This window comes from Halichoerus grypus, chromosome 9 (genome assembly GCF_964656455.1).
Source record: "Halichoerus grypus chromosome 9, mHalGry1.hap1.1, whole genome shotgun sequence".
NCBI classification, from domain to species: Eukaryota; Metazoa; Chordata; class Mammalia; order Carnivora; family Phocidae; genus Halichoerus; species Halichoerus grypus.
In genome coordinates, this window is record NC_135720.1 from 9,980,890 (window position 1) to 10,002,662 (window position 21,773).

A 21,773-nucleotide genomic window follows, 5' to 3' on the forward strand; every position below is an offset into this window, starting at 1 on the left:
AATTCCAAGTGAGCACAAGGAGTTCGGAAGTCCAGGAGATCAACAATGGCTACCCATCATTTACCTCTCCTGTTTTCTATTCGAGTAGTACATACAGTATGAAAAGTACAGATCGTGCCAAGACACCACCATGCAGGAATTCTGTGGTCATTTTCAGCACAAAAGATTTCTCCACCAACAAAGAACTGGCTTTATTCCCAATGAGACTTTAAATTGTGCTTTTCTTTTTCTTCTCTCCTTTCCTTTTCTATAAAATGGCGACTCTTTCACAGGAGAAATAGTTTTTTTTCCATAAATGCAAACCGTTGGGGGCGTCTTGTGTTTCACATGGTTGTGAGGAGCCCCAGCTTGATTTTGAACTTGAGTCGATTTGGCTGTTGAATTTATCATCTGGAAAGAAGCGGGGACAGAGCCTGCTGAGTCCCTGCAGCTGCCTCCAAAGTGACTTACTCCCCAAATACAGAGCCAGCTCCCTTCTCGATGATAAATGAACTGAACGAAGTGGTAATTTTCTTAATTCCATTCTGCTTTGTATCTGGGTAAGAATGATGATCTACATGATCGGGGCCCAAACGTTAAGCCGGTTTCTCCTCCTCATTTTCTGACACCCGAGGAGGACCTCATGCTGCCCTTTCCGAGCACTGGCCACACAGAGCAGGACCCAGACGATGACCCCACGGTGGCTCTCCTCCCTGCAAGCCCTCTCCCCTCTCCCGTGGATTAACTGCCCTGTGGCAACCTGTCAAAATGGAGCAAATTCTGCTAAGACTGTGTCAGAAAGAGACGATTAAAGAAAAAAAAAAAAAGAAAGAAAAAAACCACTGTTGGAAAGCTACCCTCTTACCTGAGAAATCATCCCGTAAATCCCCCCTTCCCCCCCATTCAAAGATTTTATTTGTGGCTGTTTGGAGACCATTTCTTGCTAGGGATACTTCGATAGAACCAAACTCTCCACAGGCCATCCAGATGACTGTGTTGCCATTGAAGCTGTTAAGGATAACTGTACGCAGATCCAAAATAACAGAGGACGTCATTTTATTGGCTGTCCACAGGAAGTTTGGTCACACAAGGAGGTGGAAACTGTGGCAGGCGTGGTACAACACAATAGCTCATCTAACTACTAAACAGAAGGTTAACTGATACGCGATAGGCTAAACCCCAGCAGCCCTCCGCAGCCCGGGCGCCGCCTACCCCTGTCTAAGGAAGCTCAAGAAGCGGGCGAGCGATGCCATTGTCCATTGGCCTCGGTGTGTCGCACTGTCTTCCCATAAAACAGCACTGGAAAATTCACCAAATTAGAAGAAAGAAAGCAAGCAAGCAGCATTTCCTTTTGAATACCAACACCACTTGTAAACAGACGTAGCGTGGCATGCAAATCCAGATCTGGTCATTTTTTTTTCCCCCTTTAGGTTTTTGGTTTTGTTTTGTTTTTTTTTTGTCTTTTTAATTAACAAATGGAATGGTAGGTCTGTTACAAATATTAGTAGCATAACACGGAAGTGCCAAGTCAGTCCGGCCACCGTGTCCTCAACCTTCCCGCGGTCTGTCCCGAGAGCCCCGGGCAGGCCGCAGAACATCCAGCCGAACACGGTCCTTTCCCCCCAGACTCGGCCTGCAGCCCCGGAGACTGCTCCTTTCTCCCCAGGCCCACCCCTCAAATGCCAATCGCCCGAAAATAGCCACTTGGCCATTTTCATTGTTATCAAAGCAGTCCGGGTGGGGAAGAAAATTCAACTCGACCCAAGCTGCAGGCATTTGGGCCCTGCCCTCCTCTGCCCTCGGAGGAGGATCCATCTGCTCTCCGAGGGGTCTTGGTGCTCCAGGCCCCGGAGTCGTCCTCACCCACCGGGGAACTGGGTCATGGGAAAGCTCCCGCCATCTGCCACCCCCCCTCCCCCGCCCCCTTGGGCTGTGGTCACACGGAGCTGAGCTTCACCAGGCCGCGCACCGAGTCCTCGTGCAGAGAGTCCTGGCTGGCCAGACCCAGCACGTGCATGGTGCGGCTGTGGGCCAGGGGGCTGCCTGCCAGCATCCTGGGGGGTGAGGGTGCTTCCTCGGGGGTCAGGAACTGGTGGCCCACGTGCTCCTCTTTCAGGGGCAGTACGTCTGTGAGCGCGGCCTCGGCGGTGAGGTTGGGCATGGAGGAGGGCGGCGTGGGCTGCCCGAGCGTCAGGCTGGCGCAGGGCGTGCCCAGGCCCGGCTTCCCAGGCAGGTGCAGCTCGTCGCTGGTGAGGCTGGGCTCACTCTGCAGCAGGGGCGTGGCCGCGGCCTGCAAAACGAATTTGGTGCTCTGAATGCACTGGTCTTGGTCGCACTGGAGAGCAGGGGGGAGCCAGCAAAGAGAAGGCGGAGATGCGCCCGGCACGGGGTGGGGAGGGAAGGGGGCACAGGGAGGAAGAGGGGAAGGGGATGGGGAAGGGAGGGATGCGAGAGAGAGAGAGAGAGAGAGAGAGAGAGAGAGACCCGTTAGTGACACCTCGGTCAGGCAAGGCAGAGAGCGTGCTCAGTAGCCTGGTATCGGCCGGAGACACCCAGCGCCTGCACCGAAATCAGCCGCTGGAGGGACTCATCACCCACAGGGGCCCAGGGAGTCATGTGCAGCCGGAGGCCACCATGCTCCTGGCCCTTGGTCCCAGACACGACCTAATTAAGAAACAATCCCAAGGACAGAGTCACAGGCCTTACCACCTAGAGCTGTCTTCCGTGGTTGTCGCTCGCACACTGAAAACCACTTTGACTCTATCGTTTTACAAATACAGGGGCCTGGACCCACGCTCATAGCAGTGTCAGTCACAACAGCCAAAAGGTGGAAGCCGGGGTCCGTCCACAGATGAGCGGACCGACAGCATGTGGTCTGGACAGACAATGGGCCGCCGCTGAGTGCAGACAGGAGGGAAATCCTGACACACCCTACGACACGGATGGACCCTGGGGACATGGTGCTGAGTGAGGTAAGCCAGTCACAAATGGGCGAATGGTCTATGATTCCACTTCCATGTGTACCCGGAAGACTTAACTTCCCAACGACAGAAAGTAGAAAGAAGGGGGGGTGCCCGGGCCTGGGGGGAGGGGAGAGGGAGCCAGTGTGCCTGGGGACAGTCTCAGTTTTGAGAGATGAAGAGGCCTTGTGATGGATGGTAGTGATCTTGGCACAACCCTGTGAGCGGACTTATTGCCACCGAACTGTTCACTGAAAAATGGTTAAAATGGTAAATTTTATGTTTTGTATATTTTACTACAAAAAAGAAAGAAAGAAAGAAAGACAAGCCCCTCAGGGTCTGATCAGACTGTTGTTCACAAAGCCCCAGAATTCCCCACTGCTAAATTTCCATCCACTTCGAGAACCGTTAATTGAGCTTCTGTGGGTTTTTTTAATCTGTGAAAGAGAATGCCAACATTTTACAAGATGTTTCCTTTTCTTCTAAACGTTCTTATGTCTTATGCTACACCTCATGTCCTTTCCCTCACTTCACTCACTGGGCAAAAGAAATGGTGTAAACATATTTTTAGCTGCTCGAATGTGGAACGTGGAGCGTGGAACCCTCCCTGGAGCGATGGGGCAGGTTTGGGATCAGCCAGAAGAGACCTCGGTGGCACTCAGAGGACTTGAACTTGAGTGTGTCCAGTAAGTCCTTAGGGATTTTCAGGAACCACTCTTCCACTGGAAGGAGGAGGAACGGGTGTGACTTTAGGTTCAAGCAGTAAGCTAGGCACTGCACTGAGTTTCTTCAGAAGTTCTTAGAACAAACACATTTCCCCTCTTTGCCAGTGAAGACCCTGAGGCTGAAGTGAATGAGTGGCTTGCTCAACCTTACAGATACGAGTAAGGCAAGGACCCAGGATCTGGGTTTGCTTGACTGTAAACCTCTTTCTACTACTGCATGTGACACACAGTAGTTACTTCATAAACCTTCCTTGTCTTATTATCCCCTCCACTCTTTTTCAGAACGTTCGCCTGAGTTCCTGTAGGACCTGTGCTAATGGGTTTGCGATGGAGGTGCCTCACCATCCTGCCCCGGGGACACCCAGAGCTGTCATCACTCACCCACCTCCACGCAGGGAACAGCACGAACCACGCACCATGCAGCCTTCCGGGAGGAGAGAGAGTTCATCCAAGTTCCGACTCACTAGGCCTTTTTTTTCTTTTTTCTTTTCTCTTTCTTTTCTTTCTTTCTTTCTTCTTTTTCTTTTCTTTCTTTCCTTCCTTCCTTCTTTTTTCAAAATATTTTGTATTTAAATTCAACTTAGTTAACATATAGTGTATTATTAGTTTTAGTTTCAGAGGCAGAGGTCAGTGATTCATCAGTTGCATACAACACCCTGTGCTCATTACATCACGTGCCCTCCTTATGCCCGTCACCCAGTTACCCCATCCCCCTTCTCACCTCCCCTCCAGCAACCCTGTTTGTTTCCTACAGTTTGGAGTCTCATGGTGTGCCTCCCTCTCTGTTTTCATCTTATTTTATTTTTCCTTTCTTTCCCCTATGTTCATCTGTTTTGTTTCTTAAATTCCACATAGGAGTGAAATCCTATGGTATTTGTCTATCTCCGACTGACTTATTTCGCTTAGCATAATACCCTCTAGTACTGTCCATGTCATTGCAAATGGCAAGATTTCATTTTTTGATGGCTCCGTAATAGTCCATTGTATTATATATACCACCTCTTCTTTATCCATTCATCTGTCAATGGACATTTCGGCTTTTCTTTCATCTGCTCCCGTGTGCGTGTCCTTTGGCCAGATGGGTTTCTTCCTATAATCACAAGTGGCAGGCCAGCCCCCACCCCCAGCCCAGATGAGGAGGAGGGAGAACTGTAGTCTCTATGAAGTGGAAGACCCAATTCCAGGCAAGAGTAGAGCTCTTTACCGAAGGAAAGCAAGTCTTGGGGGAGACCCTCACTTTCCCCTCAGCCTTCCTCCCAGTCCAGGGAGCTCAGAAACACTGAGAGCCTGGGGCAAGGGCTGGATTCCCCTGTACTCATCTTCCCAAAAAACACCCCATGGTTTTTGCCACCACAGCACTTTCCCCTGGGCCGGTCTGGCAGGGGGTTCCAGCTCAGGGGAGGGGGGCCCTTTCTGGCGGGAGGTGCTGTGCAGCGAGGTGGGGGCTGCAGGCAGGCTGGTCCCCGCAGGTTTTGCTCACGCTCTCCAGTACGGTCAGTCTGGTCCAGTACACCGGCTCAGTCTCAACAGGGCAGAGGCAGAGAAGAGCAACCTTCCTGATGAAACATTCATCTTCTGGAAACTGTCCCAGGGCTTTGGGTATACTGTGCTTTGCAAAGAACGGTTTTGTGAAAATCACCATTTGGTCTCCTTACTGACCGAGACAGCTGAGCTCGCTCACCGCCTCCACATCCTGTGGCTTGGTGCAGCCTGGGAGCAGGCTGGCTAGCGACCCCAGGGCCGAGCCGTGCCTGGATGCCAGCATCCTGTTCTCAATCTTCCCTCCCGGAGCCCTCCCTATGCCTCTTCTTCCTCTTCTCCCTTCCTTGTCTTCCTTCCCACCTCTCCTCCTAGCTCAGCCTTTCTCAAGCCACCGCCCACCTTCTTGGCTTTTCATGTGTGGACTCCTCTCTCCAACCAGTAGGGGGCGACATCACTGCTTACTTTCTTCTCTGACAACTTGGTAGCAGGGCTTAGCTCCAGCACTAACACCAAGACGCCCTTAGGTGTCTTTTAATGGATCTAACCACTTACAGAATCTTAAGAGAAACCAACCAAGCACCTGGATATTGGGCAGTGACAATCCATCCACTACAAACGGGAAATTGAGAGACTCATGCTAGCATTCCAAAACAACGCTTTAAAGGTTCCTATTTATCAAACATCAGGTTGAATTCTATGAAACTGCCATTCTAAAAGTCAAAAATCATCCAGATGCAGAAGACCACTGGAATAGAAACCTGATCGCTTGGAAGAGTGTTTATGAAAAGACCCTCGTGTTGACAGCACGAAACAATGCTGGAAGAAGAGCTGGATTGCTTTGCTTACAATAGTCACTGTGATGGGCTGATTTACTGCCCAAATGAAACTCTGCCATTTAACTTGCAAAGAAGTTTATGGTTTCAGATGTTCAGATGTCACACACATTATCACTTAATGTTACAATTTGAAAACAGCGCAGAGATAATTTACTTTTTTCTTTCTGCAGATTTTCAAATAAAATTGCTCATGTTGGGATACATTTTATTCTACTCTCGCTGACTTCTTGTTTGAAATAAACTTAGCACGCAGATTAAATGCTGTGAAAAGCTGGGAGCTTTCTAGACGGTCTTGTATACAAATGAAGGGTGAGTGAAATTATATATTGCTTCTGCTCCAATTCTTGTCAAAAGTATTAGCATTGGGCCGCTTTATGTCTGCTTGGCTGTGAAGCTGTTCTGGGCATCTTATGAGTGCTCATCTACAGTTATAGAAACACTATAGACTTCTAAAATCCACCTAAAATGTAGGTTAGGAGGAGAGCTTCCTTCTTATCCTGCTATTTACCATTATCATTTAAGCGTGCGTAACTTTTTTCCTACTATTTTAGATTTTTCAGATGATGCACGGAGAGTTCTGCAATACTAGTTGAATAAATCACGTAACTGCTAGGTTTAGTATTTTTTGATATTGGATTAAGGGGGGGGTTTAAAAATAGGCTTAGTAAATATAACAGATGATTTTCTAAAAAAACAAAAATTCCAACAGCCATGTACTACGTTATCATCTCGGTGTATAGCACGTGGTCCCAAAGCATCTTCTAATTAGAGGTGTCATATATAAGCATAAACGATGACCCCGATGCTACAGAGTACTTAAATCACTTAAATCAAGTGAGATATACACGTTAAAAACTGGGCCACAGCTGGATGTCCTGATTGTACATACATGGAAAGAACTTCAATATTAGGTAATAATACAAGCCAATGATGAGGAAAATAGGAATAATGAAAACGTGGTCTTCCGTTGGCACTGGGGTTAATTTGCACGTACTTCCAGTTTGGCTCCTCAGAATGTCACAGGCATTCAGACGACAAAGGCTATACTGGAGTTAACACACACCATTTTAATGCTTTAGATGTCCCTTCATTACTTTTCTAACATTTTATTCCTTGGGAATTTGTAGTAGAGGGAAGATCACTTGGGCACTAAACAACCATCCCCACCCCCAAATCGGGGGTGCTAACTCTCCCGTTTTAAACATCTTTGGGGTGGAGGCTTCTGAGTGTTGGGCATCTCCTTGGATTGGGCAGGATTTGCATCCTGGGTCCATCTTCTGGTCCTGGTTCTGAGCTGTGTTCTACTCTTCTTTTTCCCCATCAGAGCATTCATATCCAGCTTCTCCCGAAGATGTTCTTCTATATTTGGGGGCACTGTCAGCGGTGGGTGGGGGCCTTGAGACCAGAAAGAGTTCTCCCAGCTGTAAACTGAGTTGAAACCTGAGTTTCTCATAACCAAAGCAGCACAGGGAGGTAGAGAGTGTGTGGGGCTTCAAGTCAGTTCACTTTTAGATTTATTTATGGGCAACTCACTTATTTTAGAATTGGTAATGATTTCTTTGTAATCATATGTTGCTTGGGAATTCTCATAAAGTGAGAAAAACCCAATGTACAAATCGCTTCTAAAGTTTAATAAAATTTCCATGAATGCCAAACTTAATTAATAAAATTAACAATGAAGTCGACATAGTCATGCATCTTGTAGACTTTAAACATGTATTAATTTTGTAGTTTTCATATTTTAGAGCTCCTAATTTGTTTTCAGGTCTTGAAAATTTTCATAGTTCCTGGAAAAACACACAGGCACTGTGCTTACAGTGTCCAGGGGGTAGACTAGCCATGCCCTCTGGTCTCTCAGCCCATGGATTAATTTGATCCTACCAAGGCTGTCCCTGCCCCAAAGAGAACTCCGTCCCTCTGGTTCCTAGTTTCATATTCATGGTGCAGCCTTTTGCAGATGTGACAAAACTGGAGGGAGGATGGAATGAGGTGGAGGAATGAAGCCAGGAACAAACCAATATTTGTGCAAAACCCCCCTGAGCAAGGCCGGGAGAGGGGAACATTCACACACACTCAGTCCAGCGTCTAATGAGCACCTCCCATGCACCAGGCCGTGTTATCCGCTGGGGCTGGGAGGATGGGACAGGCAGGGTCTCAGTCAGTTCCAACCACCATCCAGGGAGCTGATCACCACTCTCCCCTACTTCCCTTCACAGTTTAGGAATTGGAGGCTCTTGGGACTAAGGGACTTGCCCATAGTGTCCCAGCCCCCAGCGTCAGGACTGGTGAATGCAAGCCCAGGGGCTGTGAGGTCACACCAACCTCTACCTTTCCCTGCTGCACTGAGTACTGAAAGCTGTCCATTTGCAAAGCTTTCCCCTTCATTATCTTTCGGCTTTATTCTATCATCCTCACTGGTGTCCAATTCGATCAAGAGACTTGATTTGACTTGGTGAGGGCAGAGTTGACAGGGGTGGGTGGAGAGAAAGTCAGGAAAAGATAATAAATGTTGATTTTCAAAATAAGAATCTTCCAGCATGAGAGACGAAATCAGGTTAATAGATGACAACATGAGCAACTCGCGGTTTTTTAAAAATGCACGATTGGCTGTTACTTCTAGGACAACTAATAAAATTGACTCACATCTCTACTATTTCAAAGTGAATTTCTACAAGTCACATCATTCCTTTGTAAGCACGGGGAGGCAAACCGTAAGCTTTCCAGCTCCCGGCAGGGCACCTCCCCACCACCCCCAGCTATCTATGGACATCCAAATGCCACCATCAGCTTCCCCCAACCTTCCTCCTGTGTTTCCTTTGGTGGCTTTTATGACCACCTTGTCACCAAGCTGAAAGGCGGGGGCATCCCTGGCTCCTTGTCCCCAGACCTCCACAGAGACTCCATCTCCAAGCCCCTAACTGTTGCTGCCTCTTCTCTGAACCCATCTCAGCTGTCCTGGCCAGACCTACTGCAGCTAGACCTACAGTGAAGGTCTTCTTCTGTTTTCCCTGTCTCCTTATTAACATGCCTCCCTCTGCACCCCACATGACCTCCCGGGCTCCATTCATCCCAAGAAAATCTGAGGGTATCGCTCACTGAACTGAGTCTCTGCAATGGCTCCCTACCATGAACAGGAATCCACACTGACTATAAGGCACCCAAGGCTCTTCACACTCTCCTCTCCTGCCTTAGCTCCCTCCAACACCTGCTTTGCAACCCACAGCCTGGTAACTCAATCCTCCTGCTCCCGGACAGGCACGCAGGTCCACCCCACGTGTGCCCGTGCCTCTGTCCGTGCTCTGCTTGGAGCATCTCTCCCACCCCTGGGTGGCTAATGCATTGTAACTCATCTCTTAATATTTGGCTCAGACATCATCTCCTCCAGAAAGCTTTGCCTGAAACCCAGGTACTTCTGTTTGGAGTTCCACAACTCCCCGGCCTCTCGTTTGCTAGCACATTCTGTTGAAATCCTCCATACACCTGAATATGAATATTCTCTGAACAGATCATGTCTTAGTTGAGCCCAATTGACCCAAGGTTTTTCGAGAAAAACTTTGTGTCAAAACAAAATATGGCTCAAGAATCATTCCTTTAACCCACATTTTTGGAGAATTCAAGAGAATTTGAAGGCTATCGTGATGGTTTTCAATGCTGGCTGATGATTAAAATCACCTCCAGGATCATTATAACGCCAATGCTTGGACCACCACCTGGGGATTCTGACTTAACTGGGCTCAGGATATCAGCGTTGTGACCCTAATGTTCATCCAAGGCTGAGGCCCACTGGATCATAGTAAGCTCAGCTGCCAGATGTAAGGGCAAGATCTGAAGAGGTTCAGCTGACACCAGTTTGAGGGCTTTTGAAGTTGAATTAGCGGAAAACAACCAGGCCTTGAACCACTAGCTGTGTGACTTTGAGCAAGCCAGTCATTATTCTAAAGCCTCAGTTTCATGCTTTGTAAAATGGGAACACCTTGCAGGTTGTTGTGGGGATTAAATGAGATGATCCTTGCAGTAACACTATCAATATTGTCCACACTCTGATGATTGCAAAGAGTGATAAACCCCAGCAGAAACCCACTTGACCACAGTATAATTCTGTATTAAATAAACTTGGTTCCACTTTTAAAACTGCCTGAAATTCACCTTTTTTTTTTTTAATTACCTTGTGATTTAAATTCAACTTTAAAGGATTTAAAGCCAGTTTTCACATCTGTCTAATTGGGGACTGGGACACAAGAATGTTTTTTATTGATCGTGAGCTCTAATTATATCTAATAAATGAAATAAATAAATAAAAAGGAAGATGGTGGATTGCTTGTGGACAAATTGCTCTTAGTGATGATGCACATGTCCTAAAGAGCAGAAGGTAAGGGCCTGGGTGCTGCCTCAGACACTAGAAAACCTGCAGGGATTGGGCTTCCTTCTGGCCAAGCACTGCTGGTCCTGATGTGTTGGCTCAGTTTGTGGTGGTCTTGGTTGGGGTGTCTGTTGGAGGCAGACGAAGCAAGTCAAAAGAAAGGCATGTTACAATTTGCCTCAAGGAATTAGTTTATTTTCAGTCTTGAAATATTTCAGCTCCTTTTTCCGTATTTTGACAATTCCTGGAAACTGCTTGCATATTTCTCCTGGTCCTAACATTACTCAGAGCAGGACCTGCAGCCCACGCTGGGGGAGGTACATGCATTTCACAGCATGTGAGAAACCTAAAACACCGATTTCCTGGCTCCAGGCTCACTCCACCTGTGTTCCTTCTCTCTCACCATGGTCCTGGGCTACTGCTGCCCTCTCCCTTCACTTCTAGATTCCTTTCATTTTCTATTTGTTTTTACTTTTCCAGTCCTTAACTTTTCCTCCTTTCATCTATTTCCATAATAAAACAATACTGATGTATGACCAAAGAGACAAGGGCAACAAATTAGATAACTTTGTAAAATAAATTCCTAGAAAGATATGTACCATTAAAACTGACTCAAGAAGAAGTGGAAAATCTGAATAGACCTGTAAAAAGTAGTGAGTGAATTCATAATCAAAAAGCTACCCACAAAGAAAAGCTCAGGACCAGATGGCTTCACTGGTGAATTCTACCAGATCTTCTAAAAAGAATCCCAGTTCTTCATAAATTCTTCCAAAAAAACAAAAGAGGAAGAAACACTTCTCAACTCAGTCTATGAAGCTAATATTACCCTGATCCCAACACCAGACAAAACAAGAAAAGGAAACTGCAGACCAAAATCTTTTATGGATATAGATATAAAAATCCTCAACAAAACACCAGCAAACTGAATCCAGCAACATATAAAAGGGATTATACATCACGGCTAGGTAGGATTTATCCTAGAGATTTGAGAAATATGAGACAAATAAGAAGGGGAAGTTTTGGTATGAAGCCCAGACCTCTGCTCTTCTGACCTATCTGTCAAGCTGCAAAGATCAGAGACTCACAAAGAGCTTCCAACTAGATGGGACTTTAGAGACAAATTAGTCCCAGCTCCCATTTTGCAGGTGGGGAAAACTGAGGACCACAGAAGCAGAGTGACTTGCTAATCGTCAGGGAGATAACTGGTGGGAGCCAGGACTGGAGCTCTCACTCTCTGCTTCCCACTGAGGCTCTTTCCCTCACCCGAGTCATGTCCATTGTTCTCCAGTTGCTCAGCGTGGATGCAATTGACCTGGCTGACCCTGTCACCATGGATATCAGGGAGATGATGATGATGATAATAATAATAACAATAATAATAATATAGCTAATACTTAAATAATACTTACCTTGTGCTAGACAAGGTTTTAAGTGCTTAACATGCATTAACTCACTTAATCCCCATAGAAACCCTACAAGGTAAAGATACCAATGTTCCCATTTTATGGATGAAAACATTGAGGCAGAAGGTTAAGCAGTTTGCCAAGGTCACTCATCTAGTAAGTGGCAGAAGCCTGGCTCTTTGCACAATTAATCCCCATCCCGGCTTGGAGAGGAGAATAAGGAAGACCCGAGTTGGGCCTGAGGAGGCTCCATGATAGGTCAGAGCTCTGCCCAAGCCCCTGATCTGACCAGCGCTTAACATGTGCAGTTCATCTCCAGAGAGAAGGAAGAACAGGAGGGCAAGGAGCCTGAGGTTTTTAAAAGTATTTTCATGCTTCCTGACCTAAGAGTCCAAGCTGGAGACGAAGTGATGCCTTAGAAAGGATCCGTACGCTGGACTGAATGACAAGGGCTTAGCAATGGCGCTGCTTCCCCGTTACAGCTTCTTCATCTCAGAAATGTCCTCTTCAAACAATCCTTATGGCGCCACAGAGCAGTGCCCTCAGGGTCACTGGTTACTTGGGAGGTGGCCTTCCCATGGGAACAGGCAGCGGCAGCCTAACCATTGCTGCCAGGCCAGTGCCCTCGGGGGTACAGCCTTAACGGGGGTCACTGCGCAGGTCTAGACGGCCTGGACCCCAGAGGCACAAGAGCAATTCTGATGACTCTGATTAACCGTGTGGAGCGAAATGGTTGGTCTCCTTTGTTAAATCTGCGCTGACTATCATAGAGGCGCACAGTAGGTGCTCAATAAATGTTTGTGGAATTAATAACTTCTGCCCTCATCCCATCTTATCATAAACAGGCTTGTCAGTGTCAACACCTTGAAGGGGGCCTTGTTTACTTCTTAAATCTAGAGAAAGTGCAGAGCATGGGAGTCACGGGGTGAAACTCACGTAAGTTCTTTAATTTTGATAAGGACCACTGCCATCAGAGTTTTCTTCTCGTGAAGGTTCCTACTACATCCTTCACGTGTGCGTGTGTCCTGTCCCCGGAGCGCGGCCTCCTCGAGGACAGAGCGACTGCACTCCAGACCTTGCATCCCTACCGCCGAGTCAAGTCCTCAACACACAGCAGGGACTCAGGAAGAGTCACTGAATGAGTGAGAGGTTATATATGCGATGTGTGAAAACACGAACACACATCACAGGAGTTATCAGTGGCTGCCGTGGTCAGGGTTCCTTACAGGAACTTTGTCCTTACGCGACATTTATTGTGCACCTGCCGATAGCTGAGAAGGACTCCTGAACATGGATATCGTTGTCTTTAGTGCCTGTTCACGTAAAGGAAGCAGTATACGAAGTGAACACGGGCGTTACCCATCAGACTGGTTTTGGATCCACAAATTCGTGGCTATTTGCCCTTGGGCAGATGATCTACCTCTCCTAGCTTTAAAAAAAAAAAAAAAGCAAGAGACAAGCATGCCCATTTGCCATTGTTGGTTTGGATTAAACAAGATTCTGCTCAAGTGCTTTGAACACAATTGGTGCCAAATACATGTAATCTCCTTTCCTGTGGGCCTCTCTCCTTACACTCTCTGTCCTCATTTTCCTCCTCTGAAAAACAAGGCGGTGACCCTTAAGGGTCATTTGTGTGGGTGAATGAGGACAGAACAAGATGTCCTGTGACCACTTACAGAGTGGAGTGGCCAGGACCGTGACCTGCATGTACTTGCCTTTCAAGGAGACGCTTTATCAGCAAAGCAAAGCACCACAACAAACTAGACACCACCACTAGCAACAACCAACCCCCAGCAAGCTTCTGCTGGGGGCTGGAGCCCATTCTCAGGGCTGTTAACACGGCCACAGGGTCGCGGGGATGAAGCGCTTTCCCTTAGCCCTGAGCGCTTACAGAGACTGTCTTGAGACTGTTGGCTTTCACCTTGCAGTTAGTTCTTTATAAGCAGAAACAAAGCGTCCAGGAGGCTGTCATTTTCCCAGTCTACCCCAAAAGGCAGGTCTTTGACCTGCTTGTTATGGAAACTGTTGCAGGTGATTCCAGTCTACAAAGAACAAAAAGCTCCAAGGTGGGGGGGGGGGCGCTGCAGACTGGGTCCCTTTCTGAAACATGGAACTTCTTTAGGGAAATCTGTTCCAGATAAAGTGAAGCCACTGTCTTCCAGACACCTAAGGATTTTTAAGGGACTGGTGGTCAGAGCCAGGCCTGACTGTGCTTTCAGGTACCCATGGAGGGGCTCCCGCCCTGGCCCCAAGTCTCCCACCTGCAGACTGGAAACAAAGCCTGTCCACATTCCATGCCTCGCAGGACACCTGTGAGCCCTCTTTGGAGAGACTCGCTCAGTTTGGGCTCTGAATGAAGAACACCTCGTCTGATTATGTGCATTAAGGTATGCATGGCTGATCTAAGGTTTGGGCTGAGAGTGGGGAGAACTGGCCACCCACCGCACCCTTCAAGAGGGCTGGGGGAGGTGGGCGCGGAGTGAGGCAAAGGCACGGAAAGGGGCTATCCGGCCAGCCAGCCCTGGTGCCCGCAGCTGCATCTCATCCCCCACACAGCACCCTGCTTCTGTGCAAGGGGACTTGCCATCACAAGGTGCCATGACCTGTCTCTGGAAGACCTTTTCATGTGTACTTCCCTTACGCGACCCGGAACACACCAACCACTCAACGGCCCTAATCCTTTGTTGGGCACTGCTTTCTTTCAGGCTCCCTTTCCCTCGCGTGGGCCTTTCAGTTGATGGGCGTCCCGGGCAGGTTTCTAGGGGTGCTTGGTGTGTTACTGGGTTAGTGACACGGAAGCAGAAGGGAAGCCTCTGCAGGGAGCTCTGGCCCCTGCGGCAGGCGCTCCTACCATGTCGCTCTGGGACTGCGTGGCCCCGTACGCGGCAATCCCGTCGGAGGGTGCGGCTGGCTGTGGCGTGTCAGGCTGGATGTACCCTCTTCTGTCAATGAGGCTGCCGGAGAAAACAAAGCAATACGGAGGAAGAGAGTGAACGAAAAGCCAAAAATGCCATCAACCCTATTTTAATTTCCATTTGGGGCTCCCTCTTTCTATGTGGGGCCCCACTGCCGGCACCTGGGGCTACACCCTGACTTACCTTCACGTACAGTCAGGGACCAAATTCCGTCACCCTTGCCTTTAAAAAATGCCTGTAGCCCCTGTTCCCTCCCTGCCACCTGCTGCGGACTCCCATGGTCTCCCACCCCGTCCCCAGCCCCCGCGACCACACCCGGCATGGCCAGCGGCCCTCCGCCTAACGCCCAGTCCTCATGAGGTCTCCCCGCCTGCCTGCCCTGCTGTGGGGGCGCTCCATCACCCGCCAACACTCCGCAGCCTCTTACCATTTGTCCCCACTTCCCGCCCCAGCCTCAGCCCATGCCTTCTTACTGCAAGCACAGCGCTCCCGGGTCCACTCCTTCCGGAAGCGCGTGGTACCTGCCTGCGCCTGCGCCTGCGCGCGGCACGCGGCGCAAGCCCCGCCCCAGCCCGCTCGCGCTCGGTGCTGGCGGGCCCTGCGTTTCGCTGCAGCTCGGGTTTGTCTCGCCCCAGTCGCTCTCCCTTCCCTTCCACTGTCCGTTCTCCACGGCAGCTTCCAAAGCCCCCAGCCCGTGCTCTTGCCCCTCTCTGGAGTCTCCCGGCCCTCCCCGTGACCCCTCTAGTGCTACGTACCACTTTCTGCCTGCGTCGCCGTGATTTTATCTACAGTCCCCTCTGTCTAGCAGCCTGCCAGCTCCGGAGGGCAGTCTTCATCTTTTCTTCCCCCAAAGCACCTGCCCCCCCACCCCGCGGCCCACCCCGGACCGGGCCCCTCCGCTGTCCCCTCCGAGCACCCTGTCGGCTACATCATGTCGGCATCACCCGCTTCCAGATTTGCGTCTGCCGTGGAGTGTAAGCTTCAGGAGGGCAAGAACCAGGTCTTCCTAATCATCGCGCTCCACAGCGGACGCCCACTAGGAGCTGAGAAGAAGCTTGGTGGCTGAATGAACAGAAGTGGGTCCCTGTCTCCCACAGGCAAGTTTGCAGACTAATGGCATCATTAATGAATAATAAAGCCATCTCTTCTATGCCCCATGGCTGGGGGGCTGCTGTGGCCCAGACAGGATGTAGGGGAAAGCTTTACGTTGCCATCAAAAGAGCTGCCTCTTTTCCTCCCCGAGCGAAGGCTCAGTGTTGACCTCGAGTCTAAGGGCAGGACTGCAAAGGGCAAGGGGGAGGTCCAGCTTACGAGTGGGTGCTCCGTGGCCCCCACCGTGTGGGGCTTGGCCCCGCGCCCCGCAGCCTCGGGGAGATGCCGCAGGTGCATCCAGGTGCCCACACGTCCCCTCCTCCTGAGGGTGGACTGCTGGTGTGCTGAGGCCGCCCTCCTCCTTGTCAGTTTGGCTCTCAGGAGACAGGAATTTTCCCAACTAGCACCTGCAGGTCTCCAGACGACACGGTAACAAGGCATGAAAAAATACTTGTGACAACGGGACTCTCTCTGCTTCCAGTTTTGGTTGGATTCCCAGAGGTTTAGAAAAACTAATAGTCGACAAGAACCTCCATCTTCCAAAGGGGAGTGCGGGAGCCCCGTGCAGCTCACACCAAGTGTGTGACCCCCTGCGAGGGCACAGAAGATCAAAGTGGAAAGAGCAGAGAAGGGTGGACAAGCGCTCATCTGCAGCCCACGGCGGATGGGAACCTTGCAGGTCCCCTGGGACAGAGCCAGTGTGCAGTGGGGGTGGAACTGTGTCTTCCCAAAAGATGTGCTGAAATCCTAACGTGGCTACAGGTGAAGGGGTGGAGAGTGTTGCCTTTCAGTGAACTCCCGGGTCCCTACTCACGGAAATGACACGATGCTCAAGGACATGAAAGTGCCCTGAGTCCTTTGTTTTGTTCCGTTTTTAGGTGACAGGAGAAATTAAAGGGCTTGCAGGGGATTTCATTCAGGAGCAAAACAAAAACAAAAACAAAAAATGAGGTCATCCAAAGAGTCTGAAAGGACAGAAGGGAGGACAAAATAAACTCCTTCTCAGCTTTCCTCCTCTGTGTTCAGCTTGTTTCATGGACCATCCACACAGCCAAGACTGTAACATTCTCTCCCGAGTCTCCTTTCAGTCCTCACAATGACCTGAGAGCCCCTCTAATCTGGACGCGCTCCCCTCGCCTCACCTCTTGCCTTGCCCTCCGTGGTCCCCTCACTCCTAACCCGAGCTCCTTCAGCTCCTCCCCTGACAGGCCACACTCTCCTTTCACCTCAGGGCCGTTGCACAGGCTGCTCCCGTGTGTCCTCCCCAAGATTCCTTCCCCCAGTTCCTACTCATCGTTACAATAGATGACAACTTAGGCCCCCTCTTCTGGGAAGCCCTCCTGGGTGTCCCATGGAACCTGCACCCCGCCCTCTGTCACAGCCACTCTTTGACTGTGTAGACTTGCCATTCTATTCAATCTGTCAGTGACAGGCTGACCCTTAGCACCAGCCCGCAGAGCCTGACCCTGATCACACCTTGGGACTTTCTCTCTTTCCAATTTTCCATTCCCTCTGCTAGACTCGTAGGAGGACCTCCTCCGCCAAACCTGGCCATTCCTACCCTGCTGCCATGCACAGCCCTGGGGACCCATGCAGGGAACCAAACGTGGGTCTTTGCCCTCATGGTTCATAGGTCTCAGAGGGAAACAGGAAGACACTCTGATGAGCACATCGTTACACCATTTCAGAACATTTTAGAGGCAACTCAGGCACACGATTCTGGGCATGCTCGTGGTTCTTAGTCCCTGTTGCACAGGCTTGGCTGGGATGCCCGGGGAAGGTCTGGCCCTCTTAGGGGCACCGGGGTGGGTGAGGTAGGGCAGAGAGAGAAGGGGCACAGAAGGCGACTGGAGGCAGAAGCAAAGACAAGCACTATCCCCCTGTCATTTCTGCCCAGGGCCAGCTCCGGGAGCCTGTGGGCACAGCGGGAGAGCCCAGCAGCCCATGTTCCCTGCACAAACCCGGGAGCGGTTCATGGGGTTCCGCGGGGGTGCTGTCCTCGAGAAATGCCCCATTCACAGGGACCTGGGTTCTGGAAAGAATACAGCCCCAACTCCGCCACAGTAGGAAATCTTATCCGGTCGTGGAAGCCATAAGTTTGGTTGTGACAAGATTTGATATATAAACAATACAAAGCAGCGCCAAATGCAAATCGAAGAATGGGGAACAAGAAAAGAGATTTGCTCAAAATGTGAGACTTCTAAATTCCTTTCCTGGATTCAGATGTGCATTTTAGACTTGGGGAAGGAGGCCTGTTCCATTGTCCTCTTATGCTCCTCCGAGGCCCCTAGCCTGGGCTTCATGGCCTGACTCCATGATCCACAAGTAAATACATGGTAGGAGGAAACAAAGCCAAGTTGTAAAAAACCAAGCATTTCCTGAGGGGTTTTCTGGGCCCCTAAAGAGCCCCAACAGGGATTTCTGGGTGGGTCTGGAGCTCTCTTGGAGAGAGGCTGACACCCTCCCAGGCATGTGTGACTCCCCAGCCCAAGGCGGCCCTTCATTCAGAGTCCTTGGCTGTCCCTTCCTGCAGCCCCTCCTCAGAAGAGGCCTCTGAGGAACAGGCCAGGGGGCTCCTGAGGGGCCCCAGTTTGGGAGGAGAGTGGCACAGTAGGCTCCCAACTTTCTAGGCCCAAACTAGAAAACAATCAATTTCTAAGTACCCAGTAGTGCCAGTAACATAACCCATTAATACTTGGCCTCAGAACGTATGCTTGGATTTTGTTTCTGGGGGGGAGGGCAGCACTCTTACTTCCCTGATGATATTCAGTGAGGCTGATAATAAAATCAAGTTTGCATTCCATGAGTACACATTGGCGATGACTGGCCACGGAGGTCCAAGTGCAGAGTGGGGCTGCCTCGGAGACCATCCCCGCAGCTTTCGTGGAGTCCATTTATGCATTTAGAGGCCAAGAGGGAGGAAGTAGCAATGTTTTGGAAACTCATTCTAGACACTTGGAACACGTGCTTAATAAATATGTTGGATGATTATTTGATGAATCTGTTGGAAATGCTCTACCTGAGAGTCGACTCACAAATAATCAGGAGCTGAATGCATTCTGTACTTGTGTAGTCTGCCTGGGGGACAGCACGCGCCATTCCACACACGCGCTAGGTCTGTTGCCAGAGGCCTGGGTTTGGGTCCTGACTAGGTGGCATTTACTAGCTCAGTGAACGTGGGCACGTTATGGAACCTCTCTGTGCCAGCTTCCTCATCCACAAAATGGGGTCTAATGGTACCTACCTCTTAGGTACAGAGCGAGGATTTAAAAGCTGATTCATATAGGGATGCCTGGATGGCTCAGTTGGTTGAGCGGCTGACTCTTGATTTTAGCTCAGGTCGTGATCTCAGGGCTGTGAGATTGAGCCCCACATCGGGCGCCACACTCAGCGCAGAGTCTGCTTCAGATTCTCTCTCCCTCAGCCCCTCCCCCTGCTTGGGTGCACACACTCTCTCTCTCTCTCTCTAAATAAATGAAATCTTTAAAAGCTGATACATATAAAGCACTTAGAGCAGATCTAACACTGTTCATGAACGTCCGTGACTCTGCCACCACACACTGTCGTGTTACCATCCACACGGCCTGGACTGCTTCAGCCCATGCTGATCTCTCCACCTGAACTATTTTAGCGTGTATATTCTATATAACTCAGCTCTTAGCACCCATTTCTACAGGTTTCCTAATTGCTTCCTACATTGCATCCTGGCCCTCCTACCAAGATAACCGCAGCTCTCTGTTCATCACCGATGCTCAAGATGACTCAATAATTAATGGGAATCACGTGCCTCAGTTTCCCTATTTCAATCCTTAGGAGATTTTCCTCATCCTTGACACAAATTCGGTGAAAGAACCAAAAAGATGGCAGGAACAGCACCATAAACAGAGCCAGATCTCTATTGCACCGGGGCCGCGTCTCCACGGCCCAAAGCCGACCACTGGCCCTGTGGTCATCCAGAGGGTGTAATCAAATCTCACAGTGGGTTTTGTGGCCGGGTCTCCACCTCATGAGGGCTGTGCTGCCACAGCTAAGTTGTTGGCTTTCTCGAGGTCTGATAAAGAGCATGACACTCTCCGAATCTCACCTTGGAGAGATGGGCCCACACAGGGCAACACAGCAATTTGTGAAGATATTCCCGTAGCTGTAGGGATTGTAATTTTCTTTGCCTCTTTTATTTGACCAAGATCCTTTAATCTGAAAGAAAAAGAGAATCAGTAACACCAATGCCATCGTTTAGGTGAAAGGGAGCGTGAGAAGCCCACAAAGAATGCAAATCATCTTTATTCACTTCTTCACCAGGAGAAACTGAGACACTTTCTCCAGGAACACTGGTATTTACCCCAAACTTGGAAATATCCCCAAAAGGCAGGTCAGATTAGAGAGAAAGTAACATTCTTTGGGGAAAATAATCTCTTGTTTCTATTACATGGTTCCAGAAGGTCAACTCATACAAACCCGTGGTTTGTTTCAGACTCCCAGTTGGCATGCTCAACAGTAATTAAATGAACGATAGCTGAGAGTTAACATGGCTCCCCCAACCGCCAACTTACAGCCTGTCTGCATTTGGCCTCACAATGTCGCCAAAATAATTTCACAGATTCGAATATCCACAGTTACCAAATATAAGTTCTCTTAACTCATGTATCTCATCAAGGCTTTAAGGCAATCTGACTGAATCTGAGATATTTAATCGCTGTACTGACAGAGACTTTTGTCAGAATCTAAATATTCAGAGCAAAGAGGACCAGGTCGATGAGGAACATTTCCAACATTATGATTCCTGTTTTTATACCTCCTCTCTGGCCACATTAAGTATAGACAGGTAATCCCGGACAAAAAGTAAAACTCTGGGTCGGGGCGGTCTCCTCCAAAAATGAAACGGAGGTGTTAAACATGAGAGGTGGATTCATTCGTTCACCCCGAGATGTCAGCCGGCCACGGTCTCTCTTTAGGGGACTCACAAAACTACTGAAAAGGAAGAGAAGATAATCTCCTCCCTTTGGAATTGGGTGTCACTTAGCTGACCTCAGTATCTGACTGCGTGTTCAGAAAGTAAGACAATTCAGAGATCCCCAACTGGGAATCATGGAGGCCGACGTCTGAAGATGCTTCCACAGCACATTCTTGGCTCCCAGAGGCTCACATCTGGAATGGGATGTGCGGAAGGCCTTGGCCCCCAAGCTCTTGTGTCCTTTCCCCCTCCATTTCTGGACACAGGTGCCCACACCCACCACCCCGGCCCGCCAGGAACTTACGTCTTCATTCGTCGTCTGGTTGGAGCTGATCAGGTACGTGTGGAAACCCGAGAGGCCGACGATAGACCAGACGGAGAAGAAGCACACCACGGCCTCCAGCACGGTGGCCTGGAGTCAAGGAGCAGAACAGGGAAGGCAGGGAGAGCGCTCAGGATGCCTGAGGGGCTGGGATGACGTGAGGTTTGGACGGAAACACCCACAGACACTCCCTCAGGCCTTTGAGTCTGTCTCGCTTCACGTCAGGGTCGTCCCTAGTCAGAGGGGGATCCTCCAGGGCCGGCACAACGCCCCTCTCTCCTCCAGCCTCCCCTCCTTCATGCTCAGTGAACCATCGGTGGGCTCCGTGAACTGTTGTATCAACAGGTCTCTCCCCCAGCTTGGTGTCGAGGGTAGGAGTAAACTGTCACAAAACAACAGTTGATAGTCGTGCGCAAGGATGGCCACCAGCACCTGAAAGCCTGGGCAGGCCTTCCCTTCATGCTTTCTCTCTCCCTGATTGTCCCTTCACCCAATGGTGGCTGCCCACCCCCTACCTATGAGTGGGCTTCTGAAGGGGACCATTTCTCAGAGTGGCATCAGGGTGAGGGGTATTTTTACTTAAGGGGAATTTTTTCCAGCCCCTTAGCCCACGCCGACAACTAAGGCTATTTTCAGCTAGTCGATGGGTAACTAGAAAATGTGGATGCTCACCAGACATTGAGTGATGGGGAGTCCAGAGTTCCACAAGATGTGCTATAACCAGAGGAGAGAAAGTGTGGTATTCTTC

At 49.7% G+C, this 21,773-nt stretch overlaps 1 protein-coding gene across 2 annotated transcripts in view; it reads right to left on the reverse strand.

The window, feature by feature from the left end:
* Positions 1 to 1,018: 1,018 nt before the first annotated feature.
* Positions 1,019 to 21,773, reverse strand: part of ZDHHC14 (zDHHC palmitoyltransferase 14) — a 265,569-nt gene continuing 244,814 nt past the window's right edge. Inside the window, exons 6-9 of one of the 2 annotated variants that reach the window (XM_078054521.1) lie at positions 21,008 to 21,115; positions 19,837 to 19,946; positions 14,597 to 14,699; positions 1,019 to 2,269 (exon numbers count right to left, since the gene is read on the reverse strand). In XM_078054521.1, the coding sequence (XP_077910647.1) occupies positions 1,916 to 2,269; positions 14,597 to 14,699; positions 19,837 to 19,946; positions 21,008 to 21,115 (675 nt within the window). In that variant the 3' untranslated portion in view covers positions 1,019 to 1,915. Of the gene's footprint in view, positions 2,315 to 14,596; positions 14,700 to 19,836; positions 19,947 to 21,007; positions 21,116 to 21,773 lie in introns of both variants that reach the window. The other variant, XM_078054520.1, reaches the window with a different exon arrangement.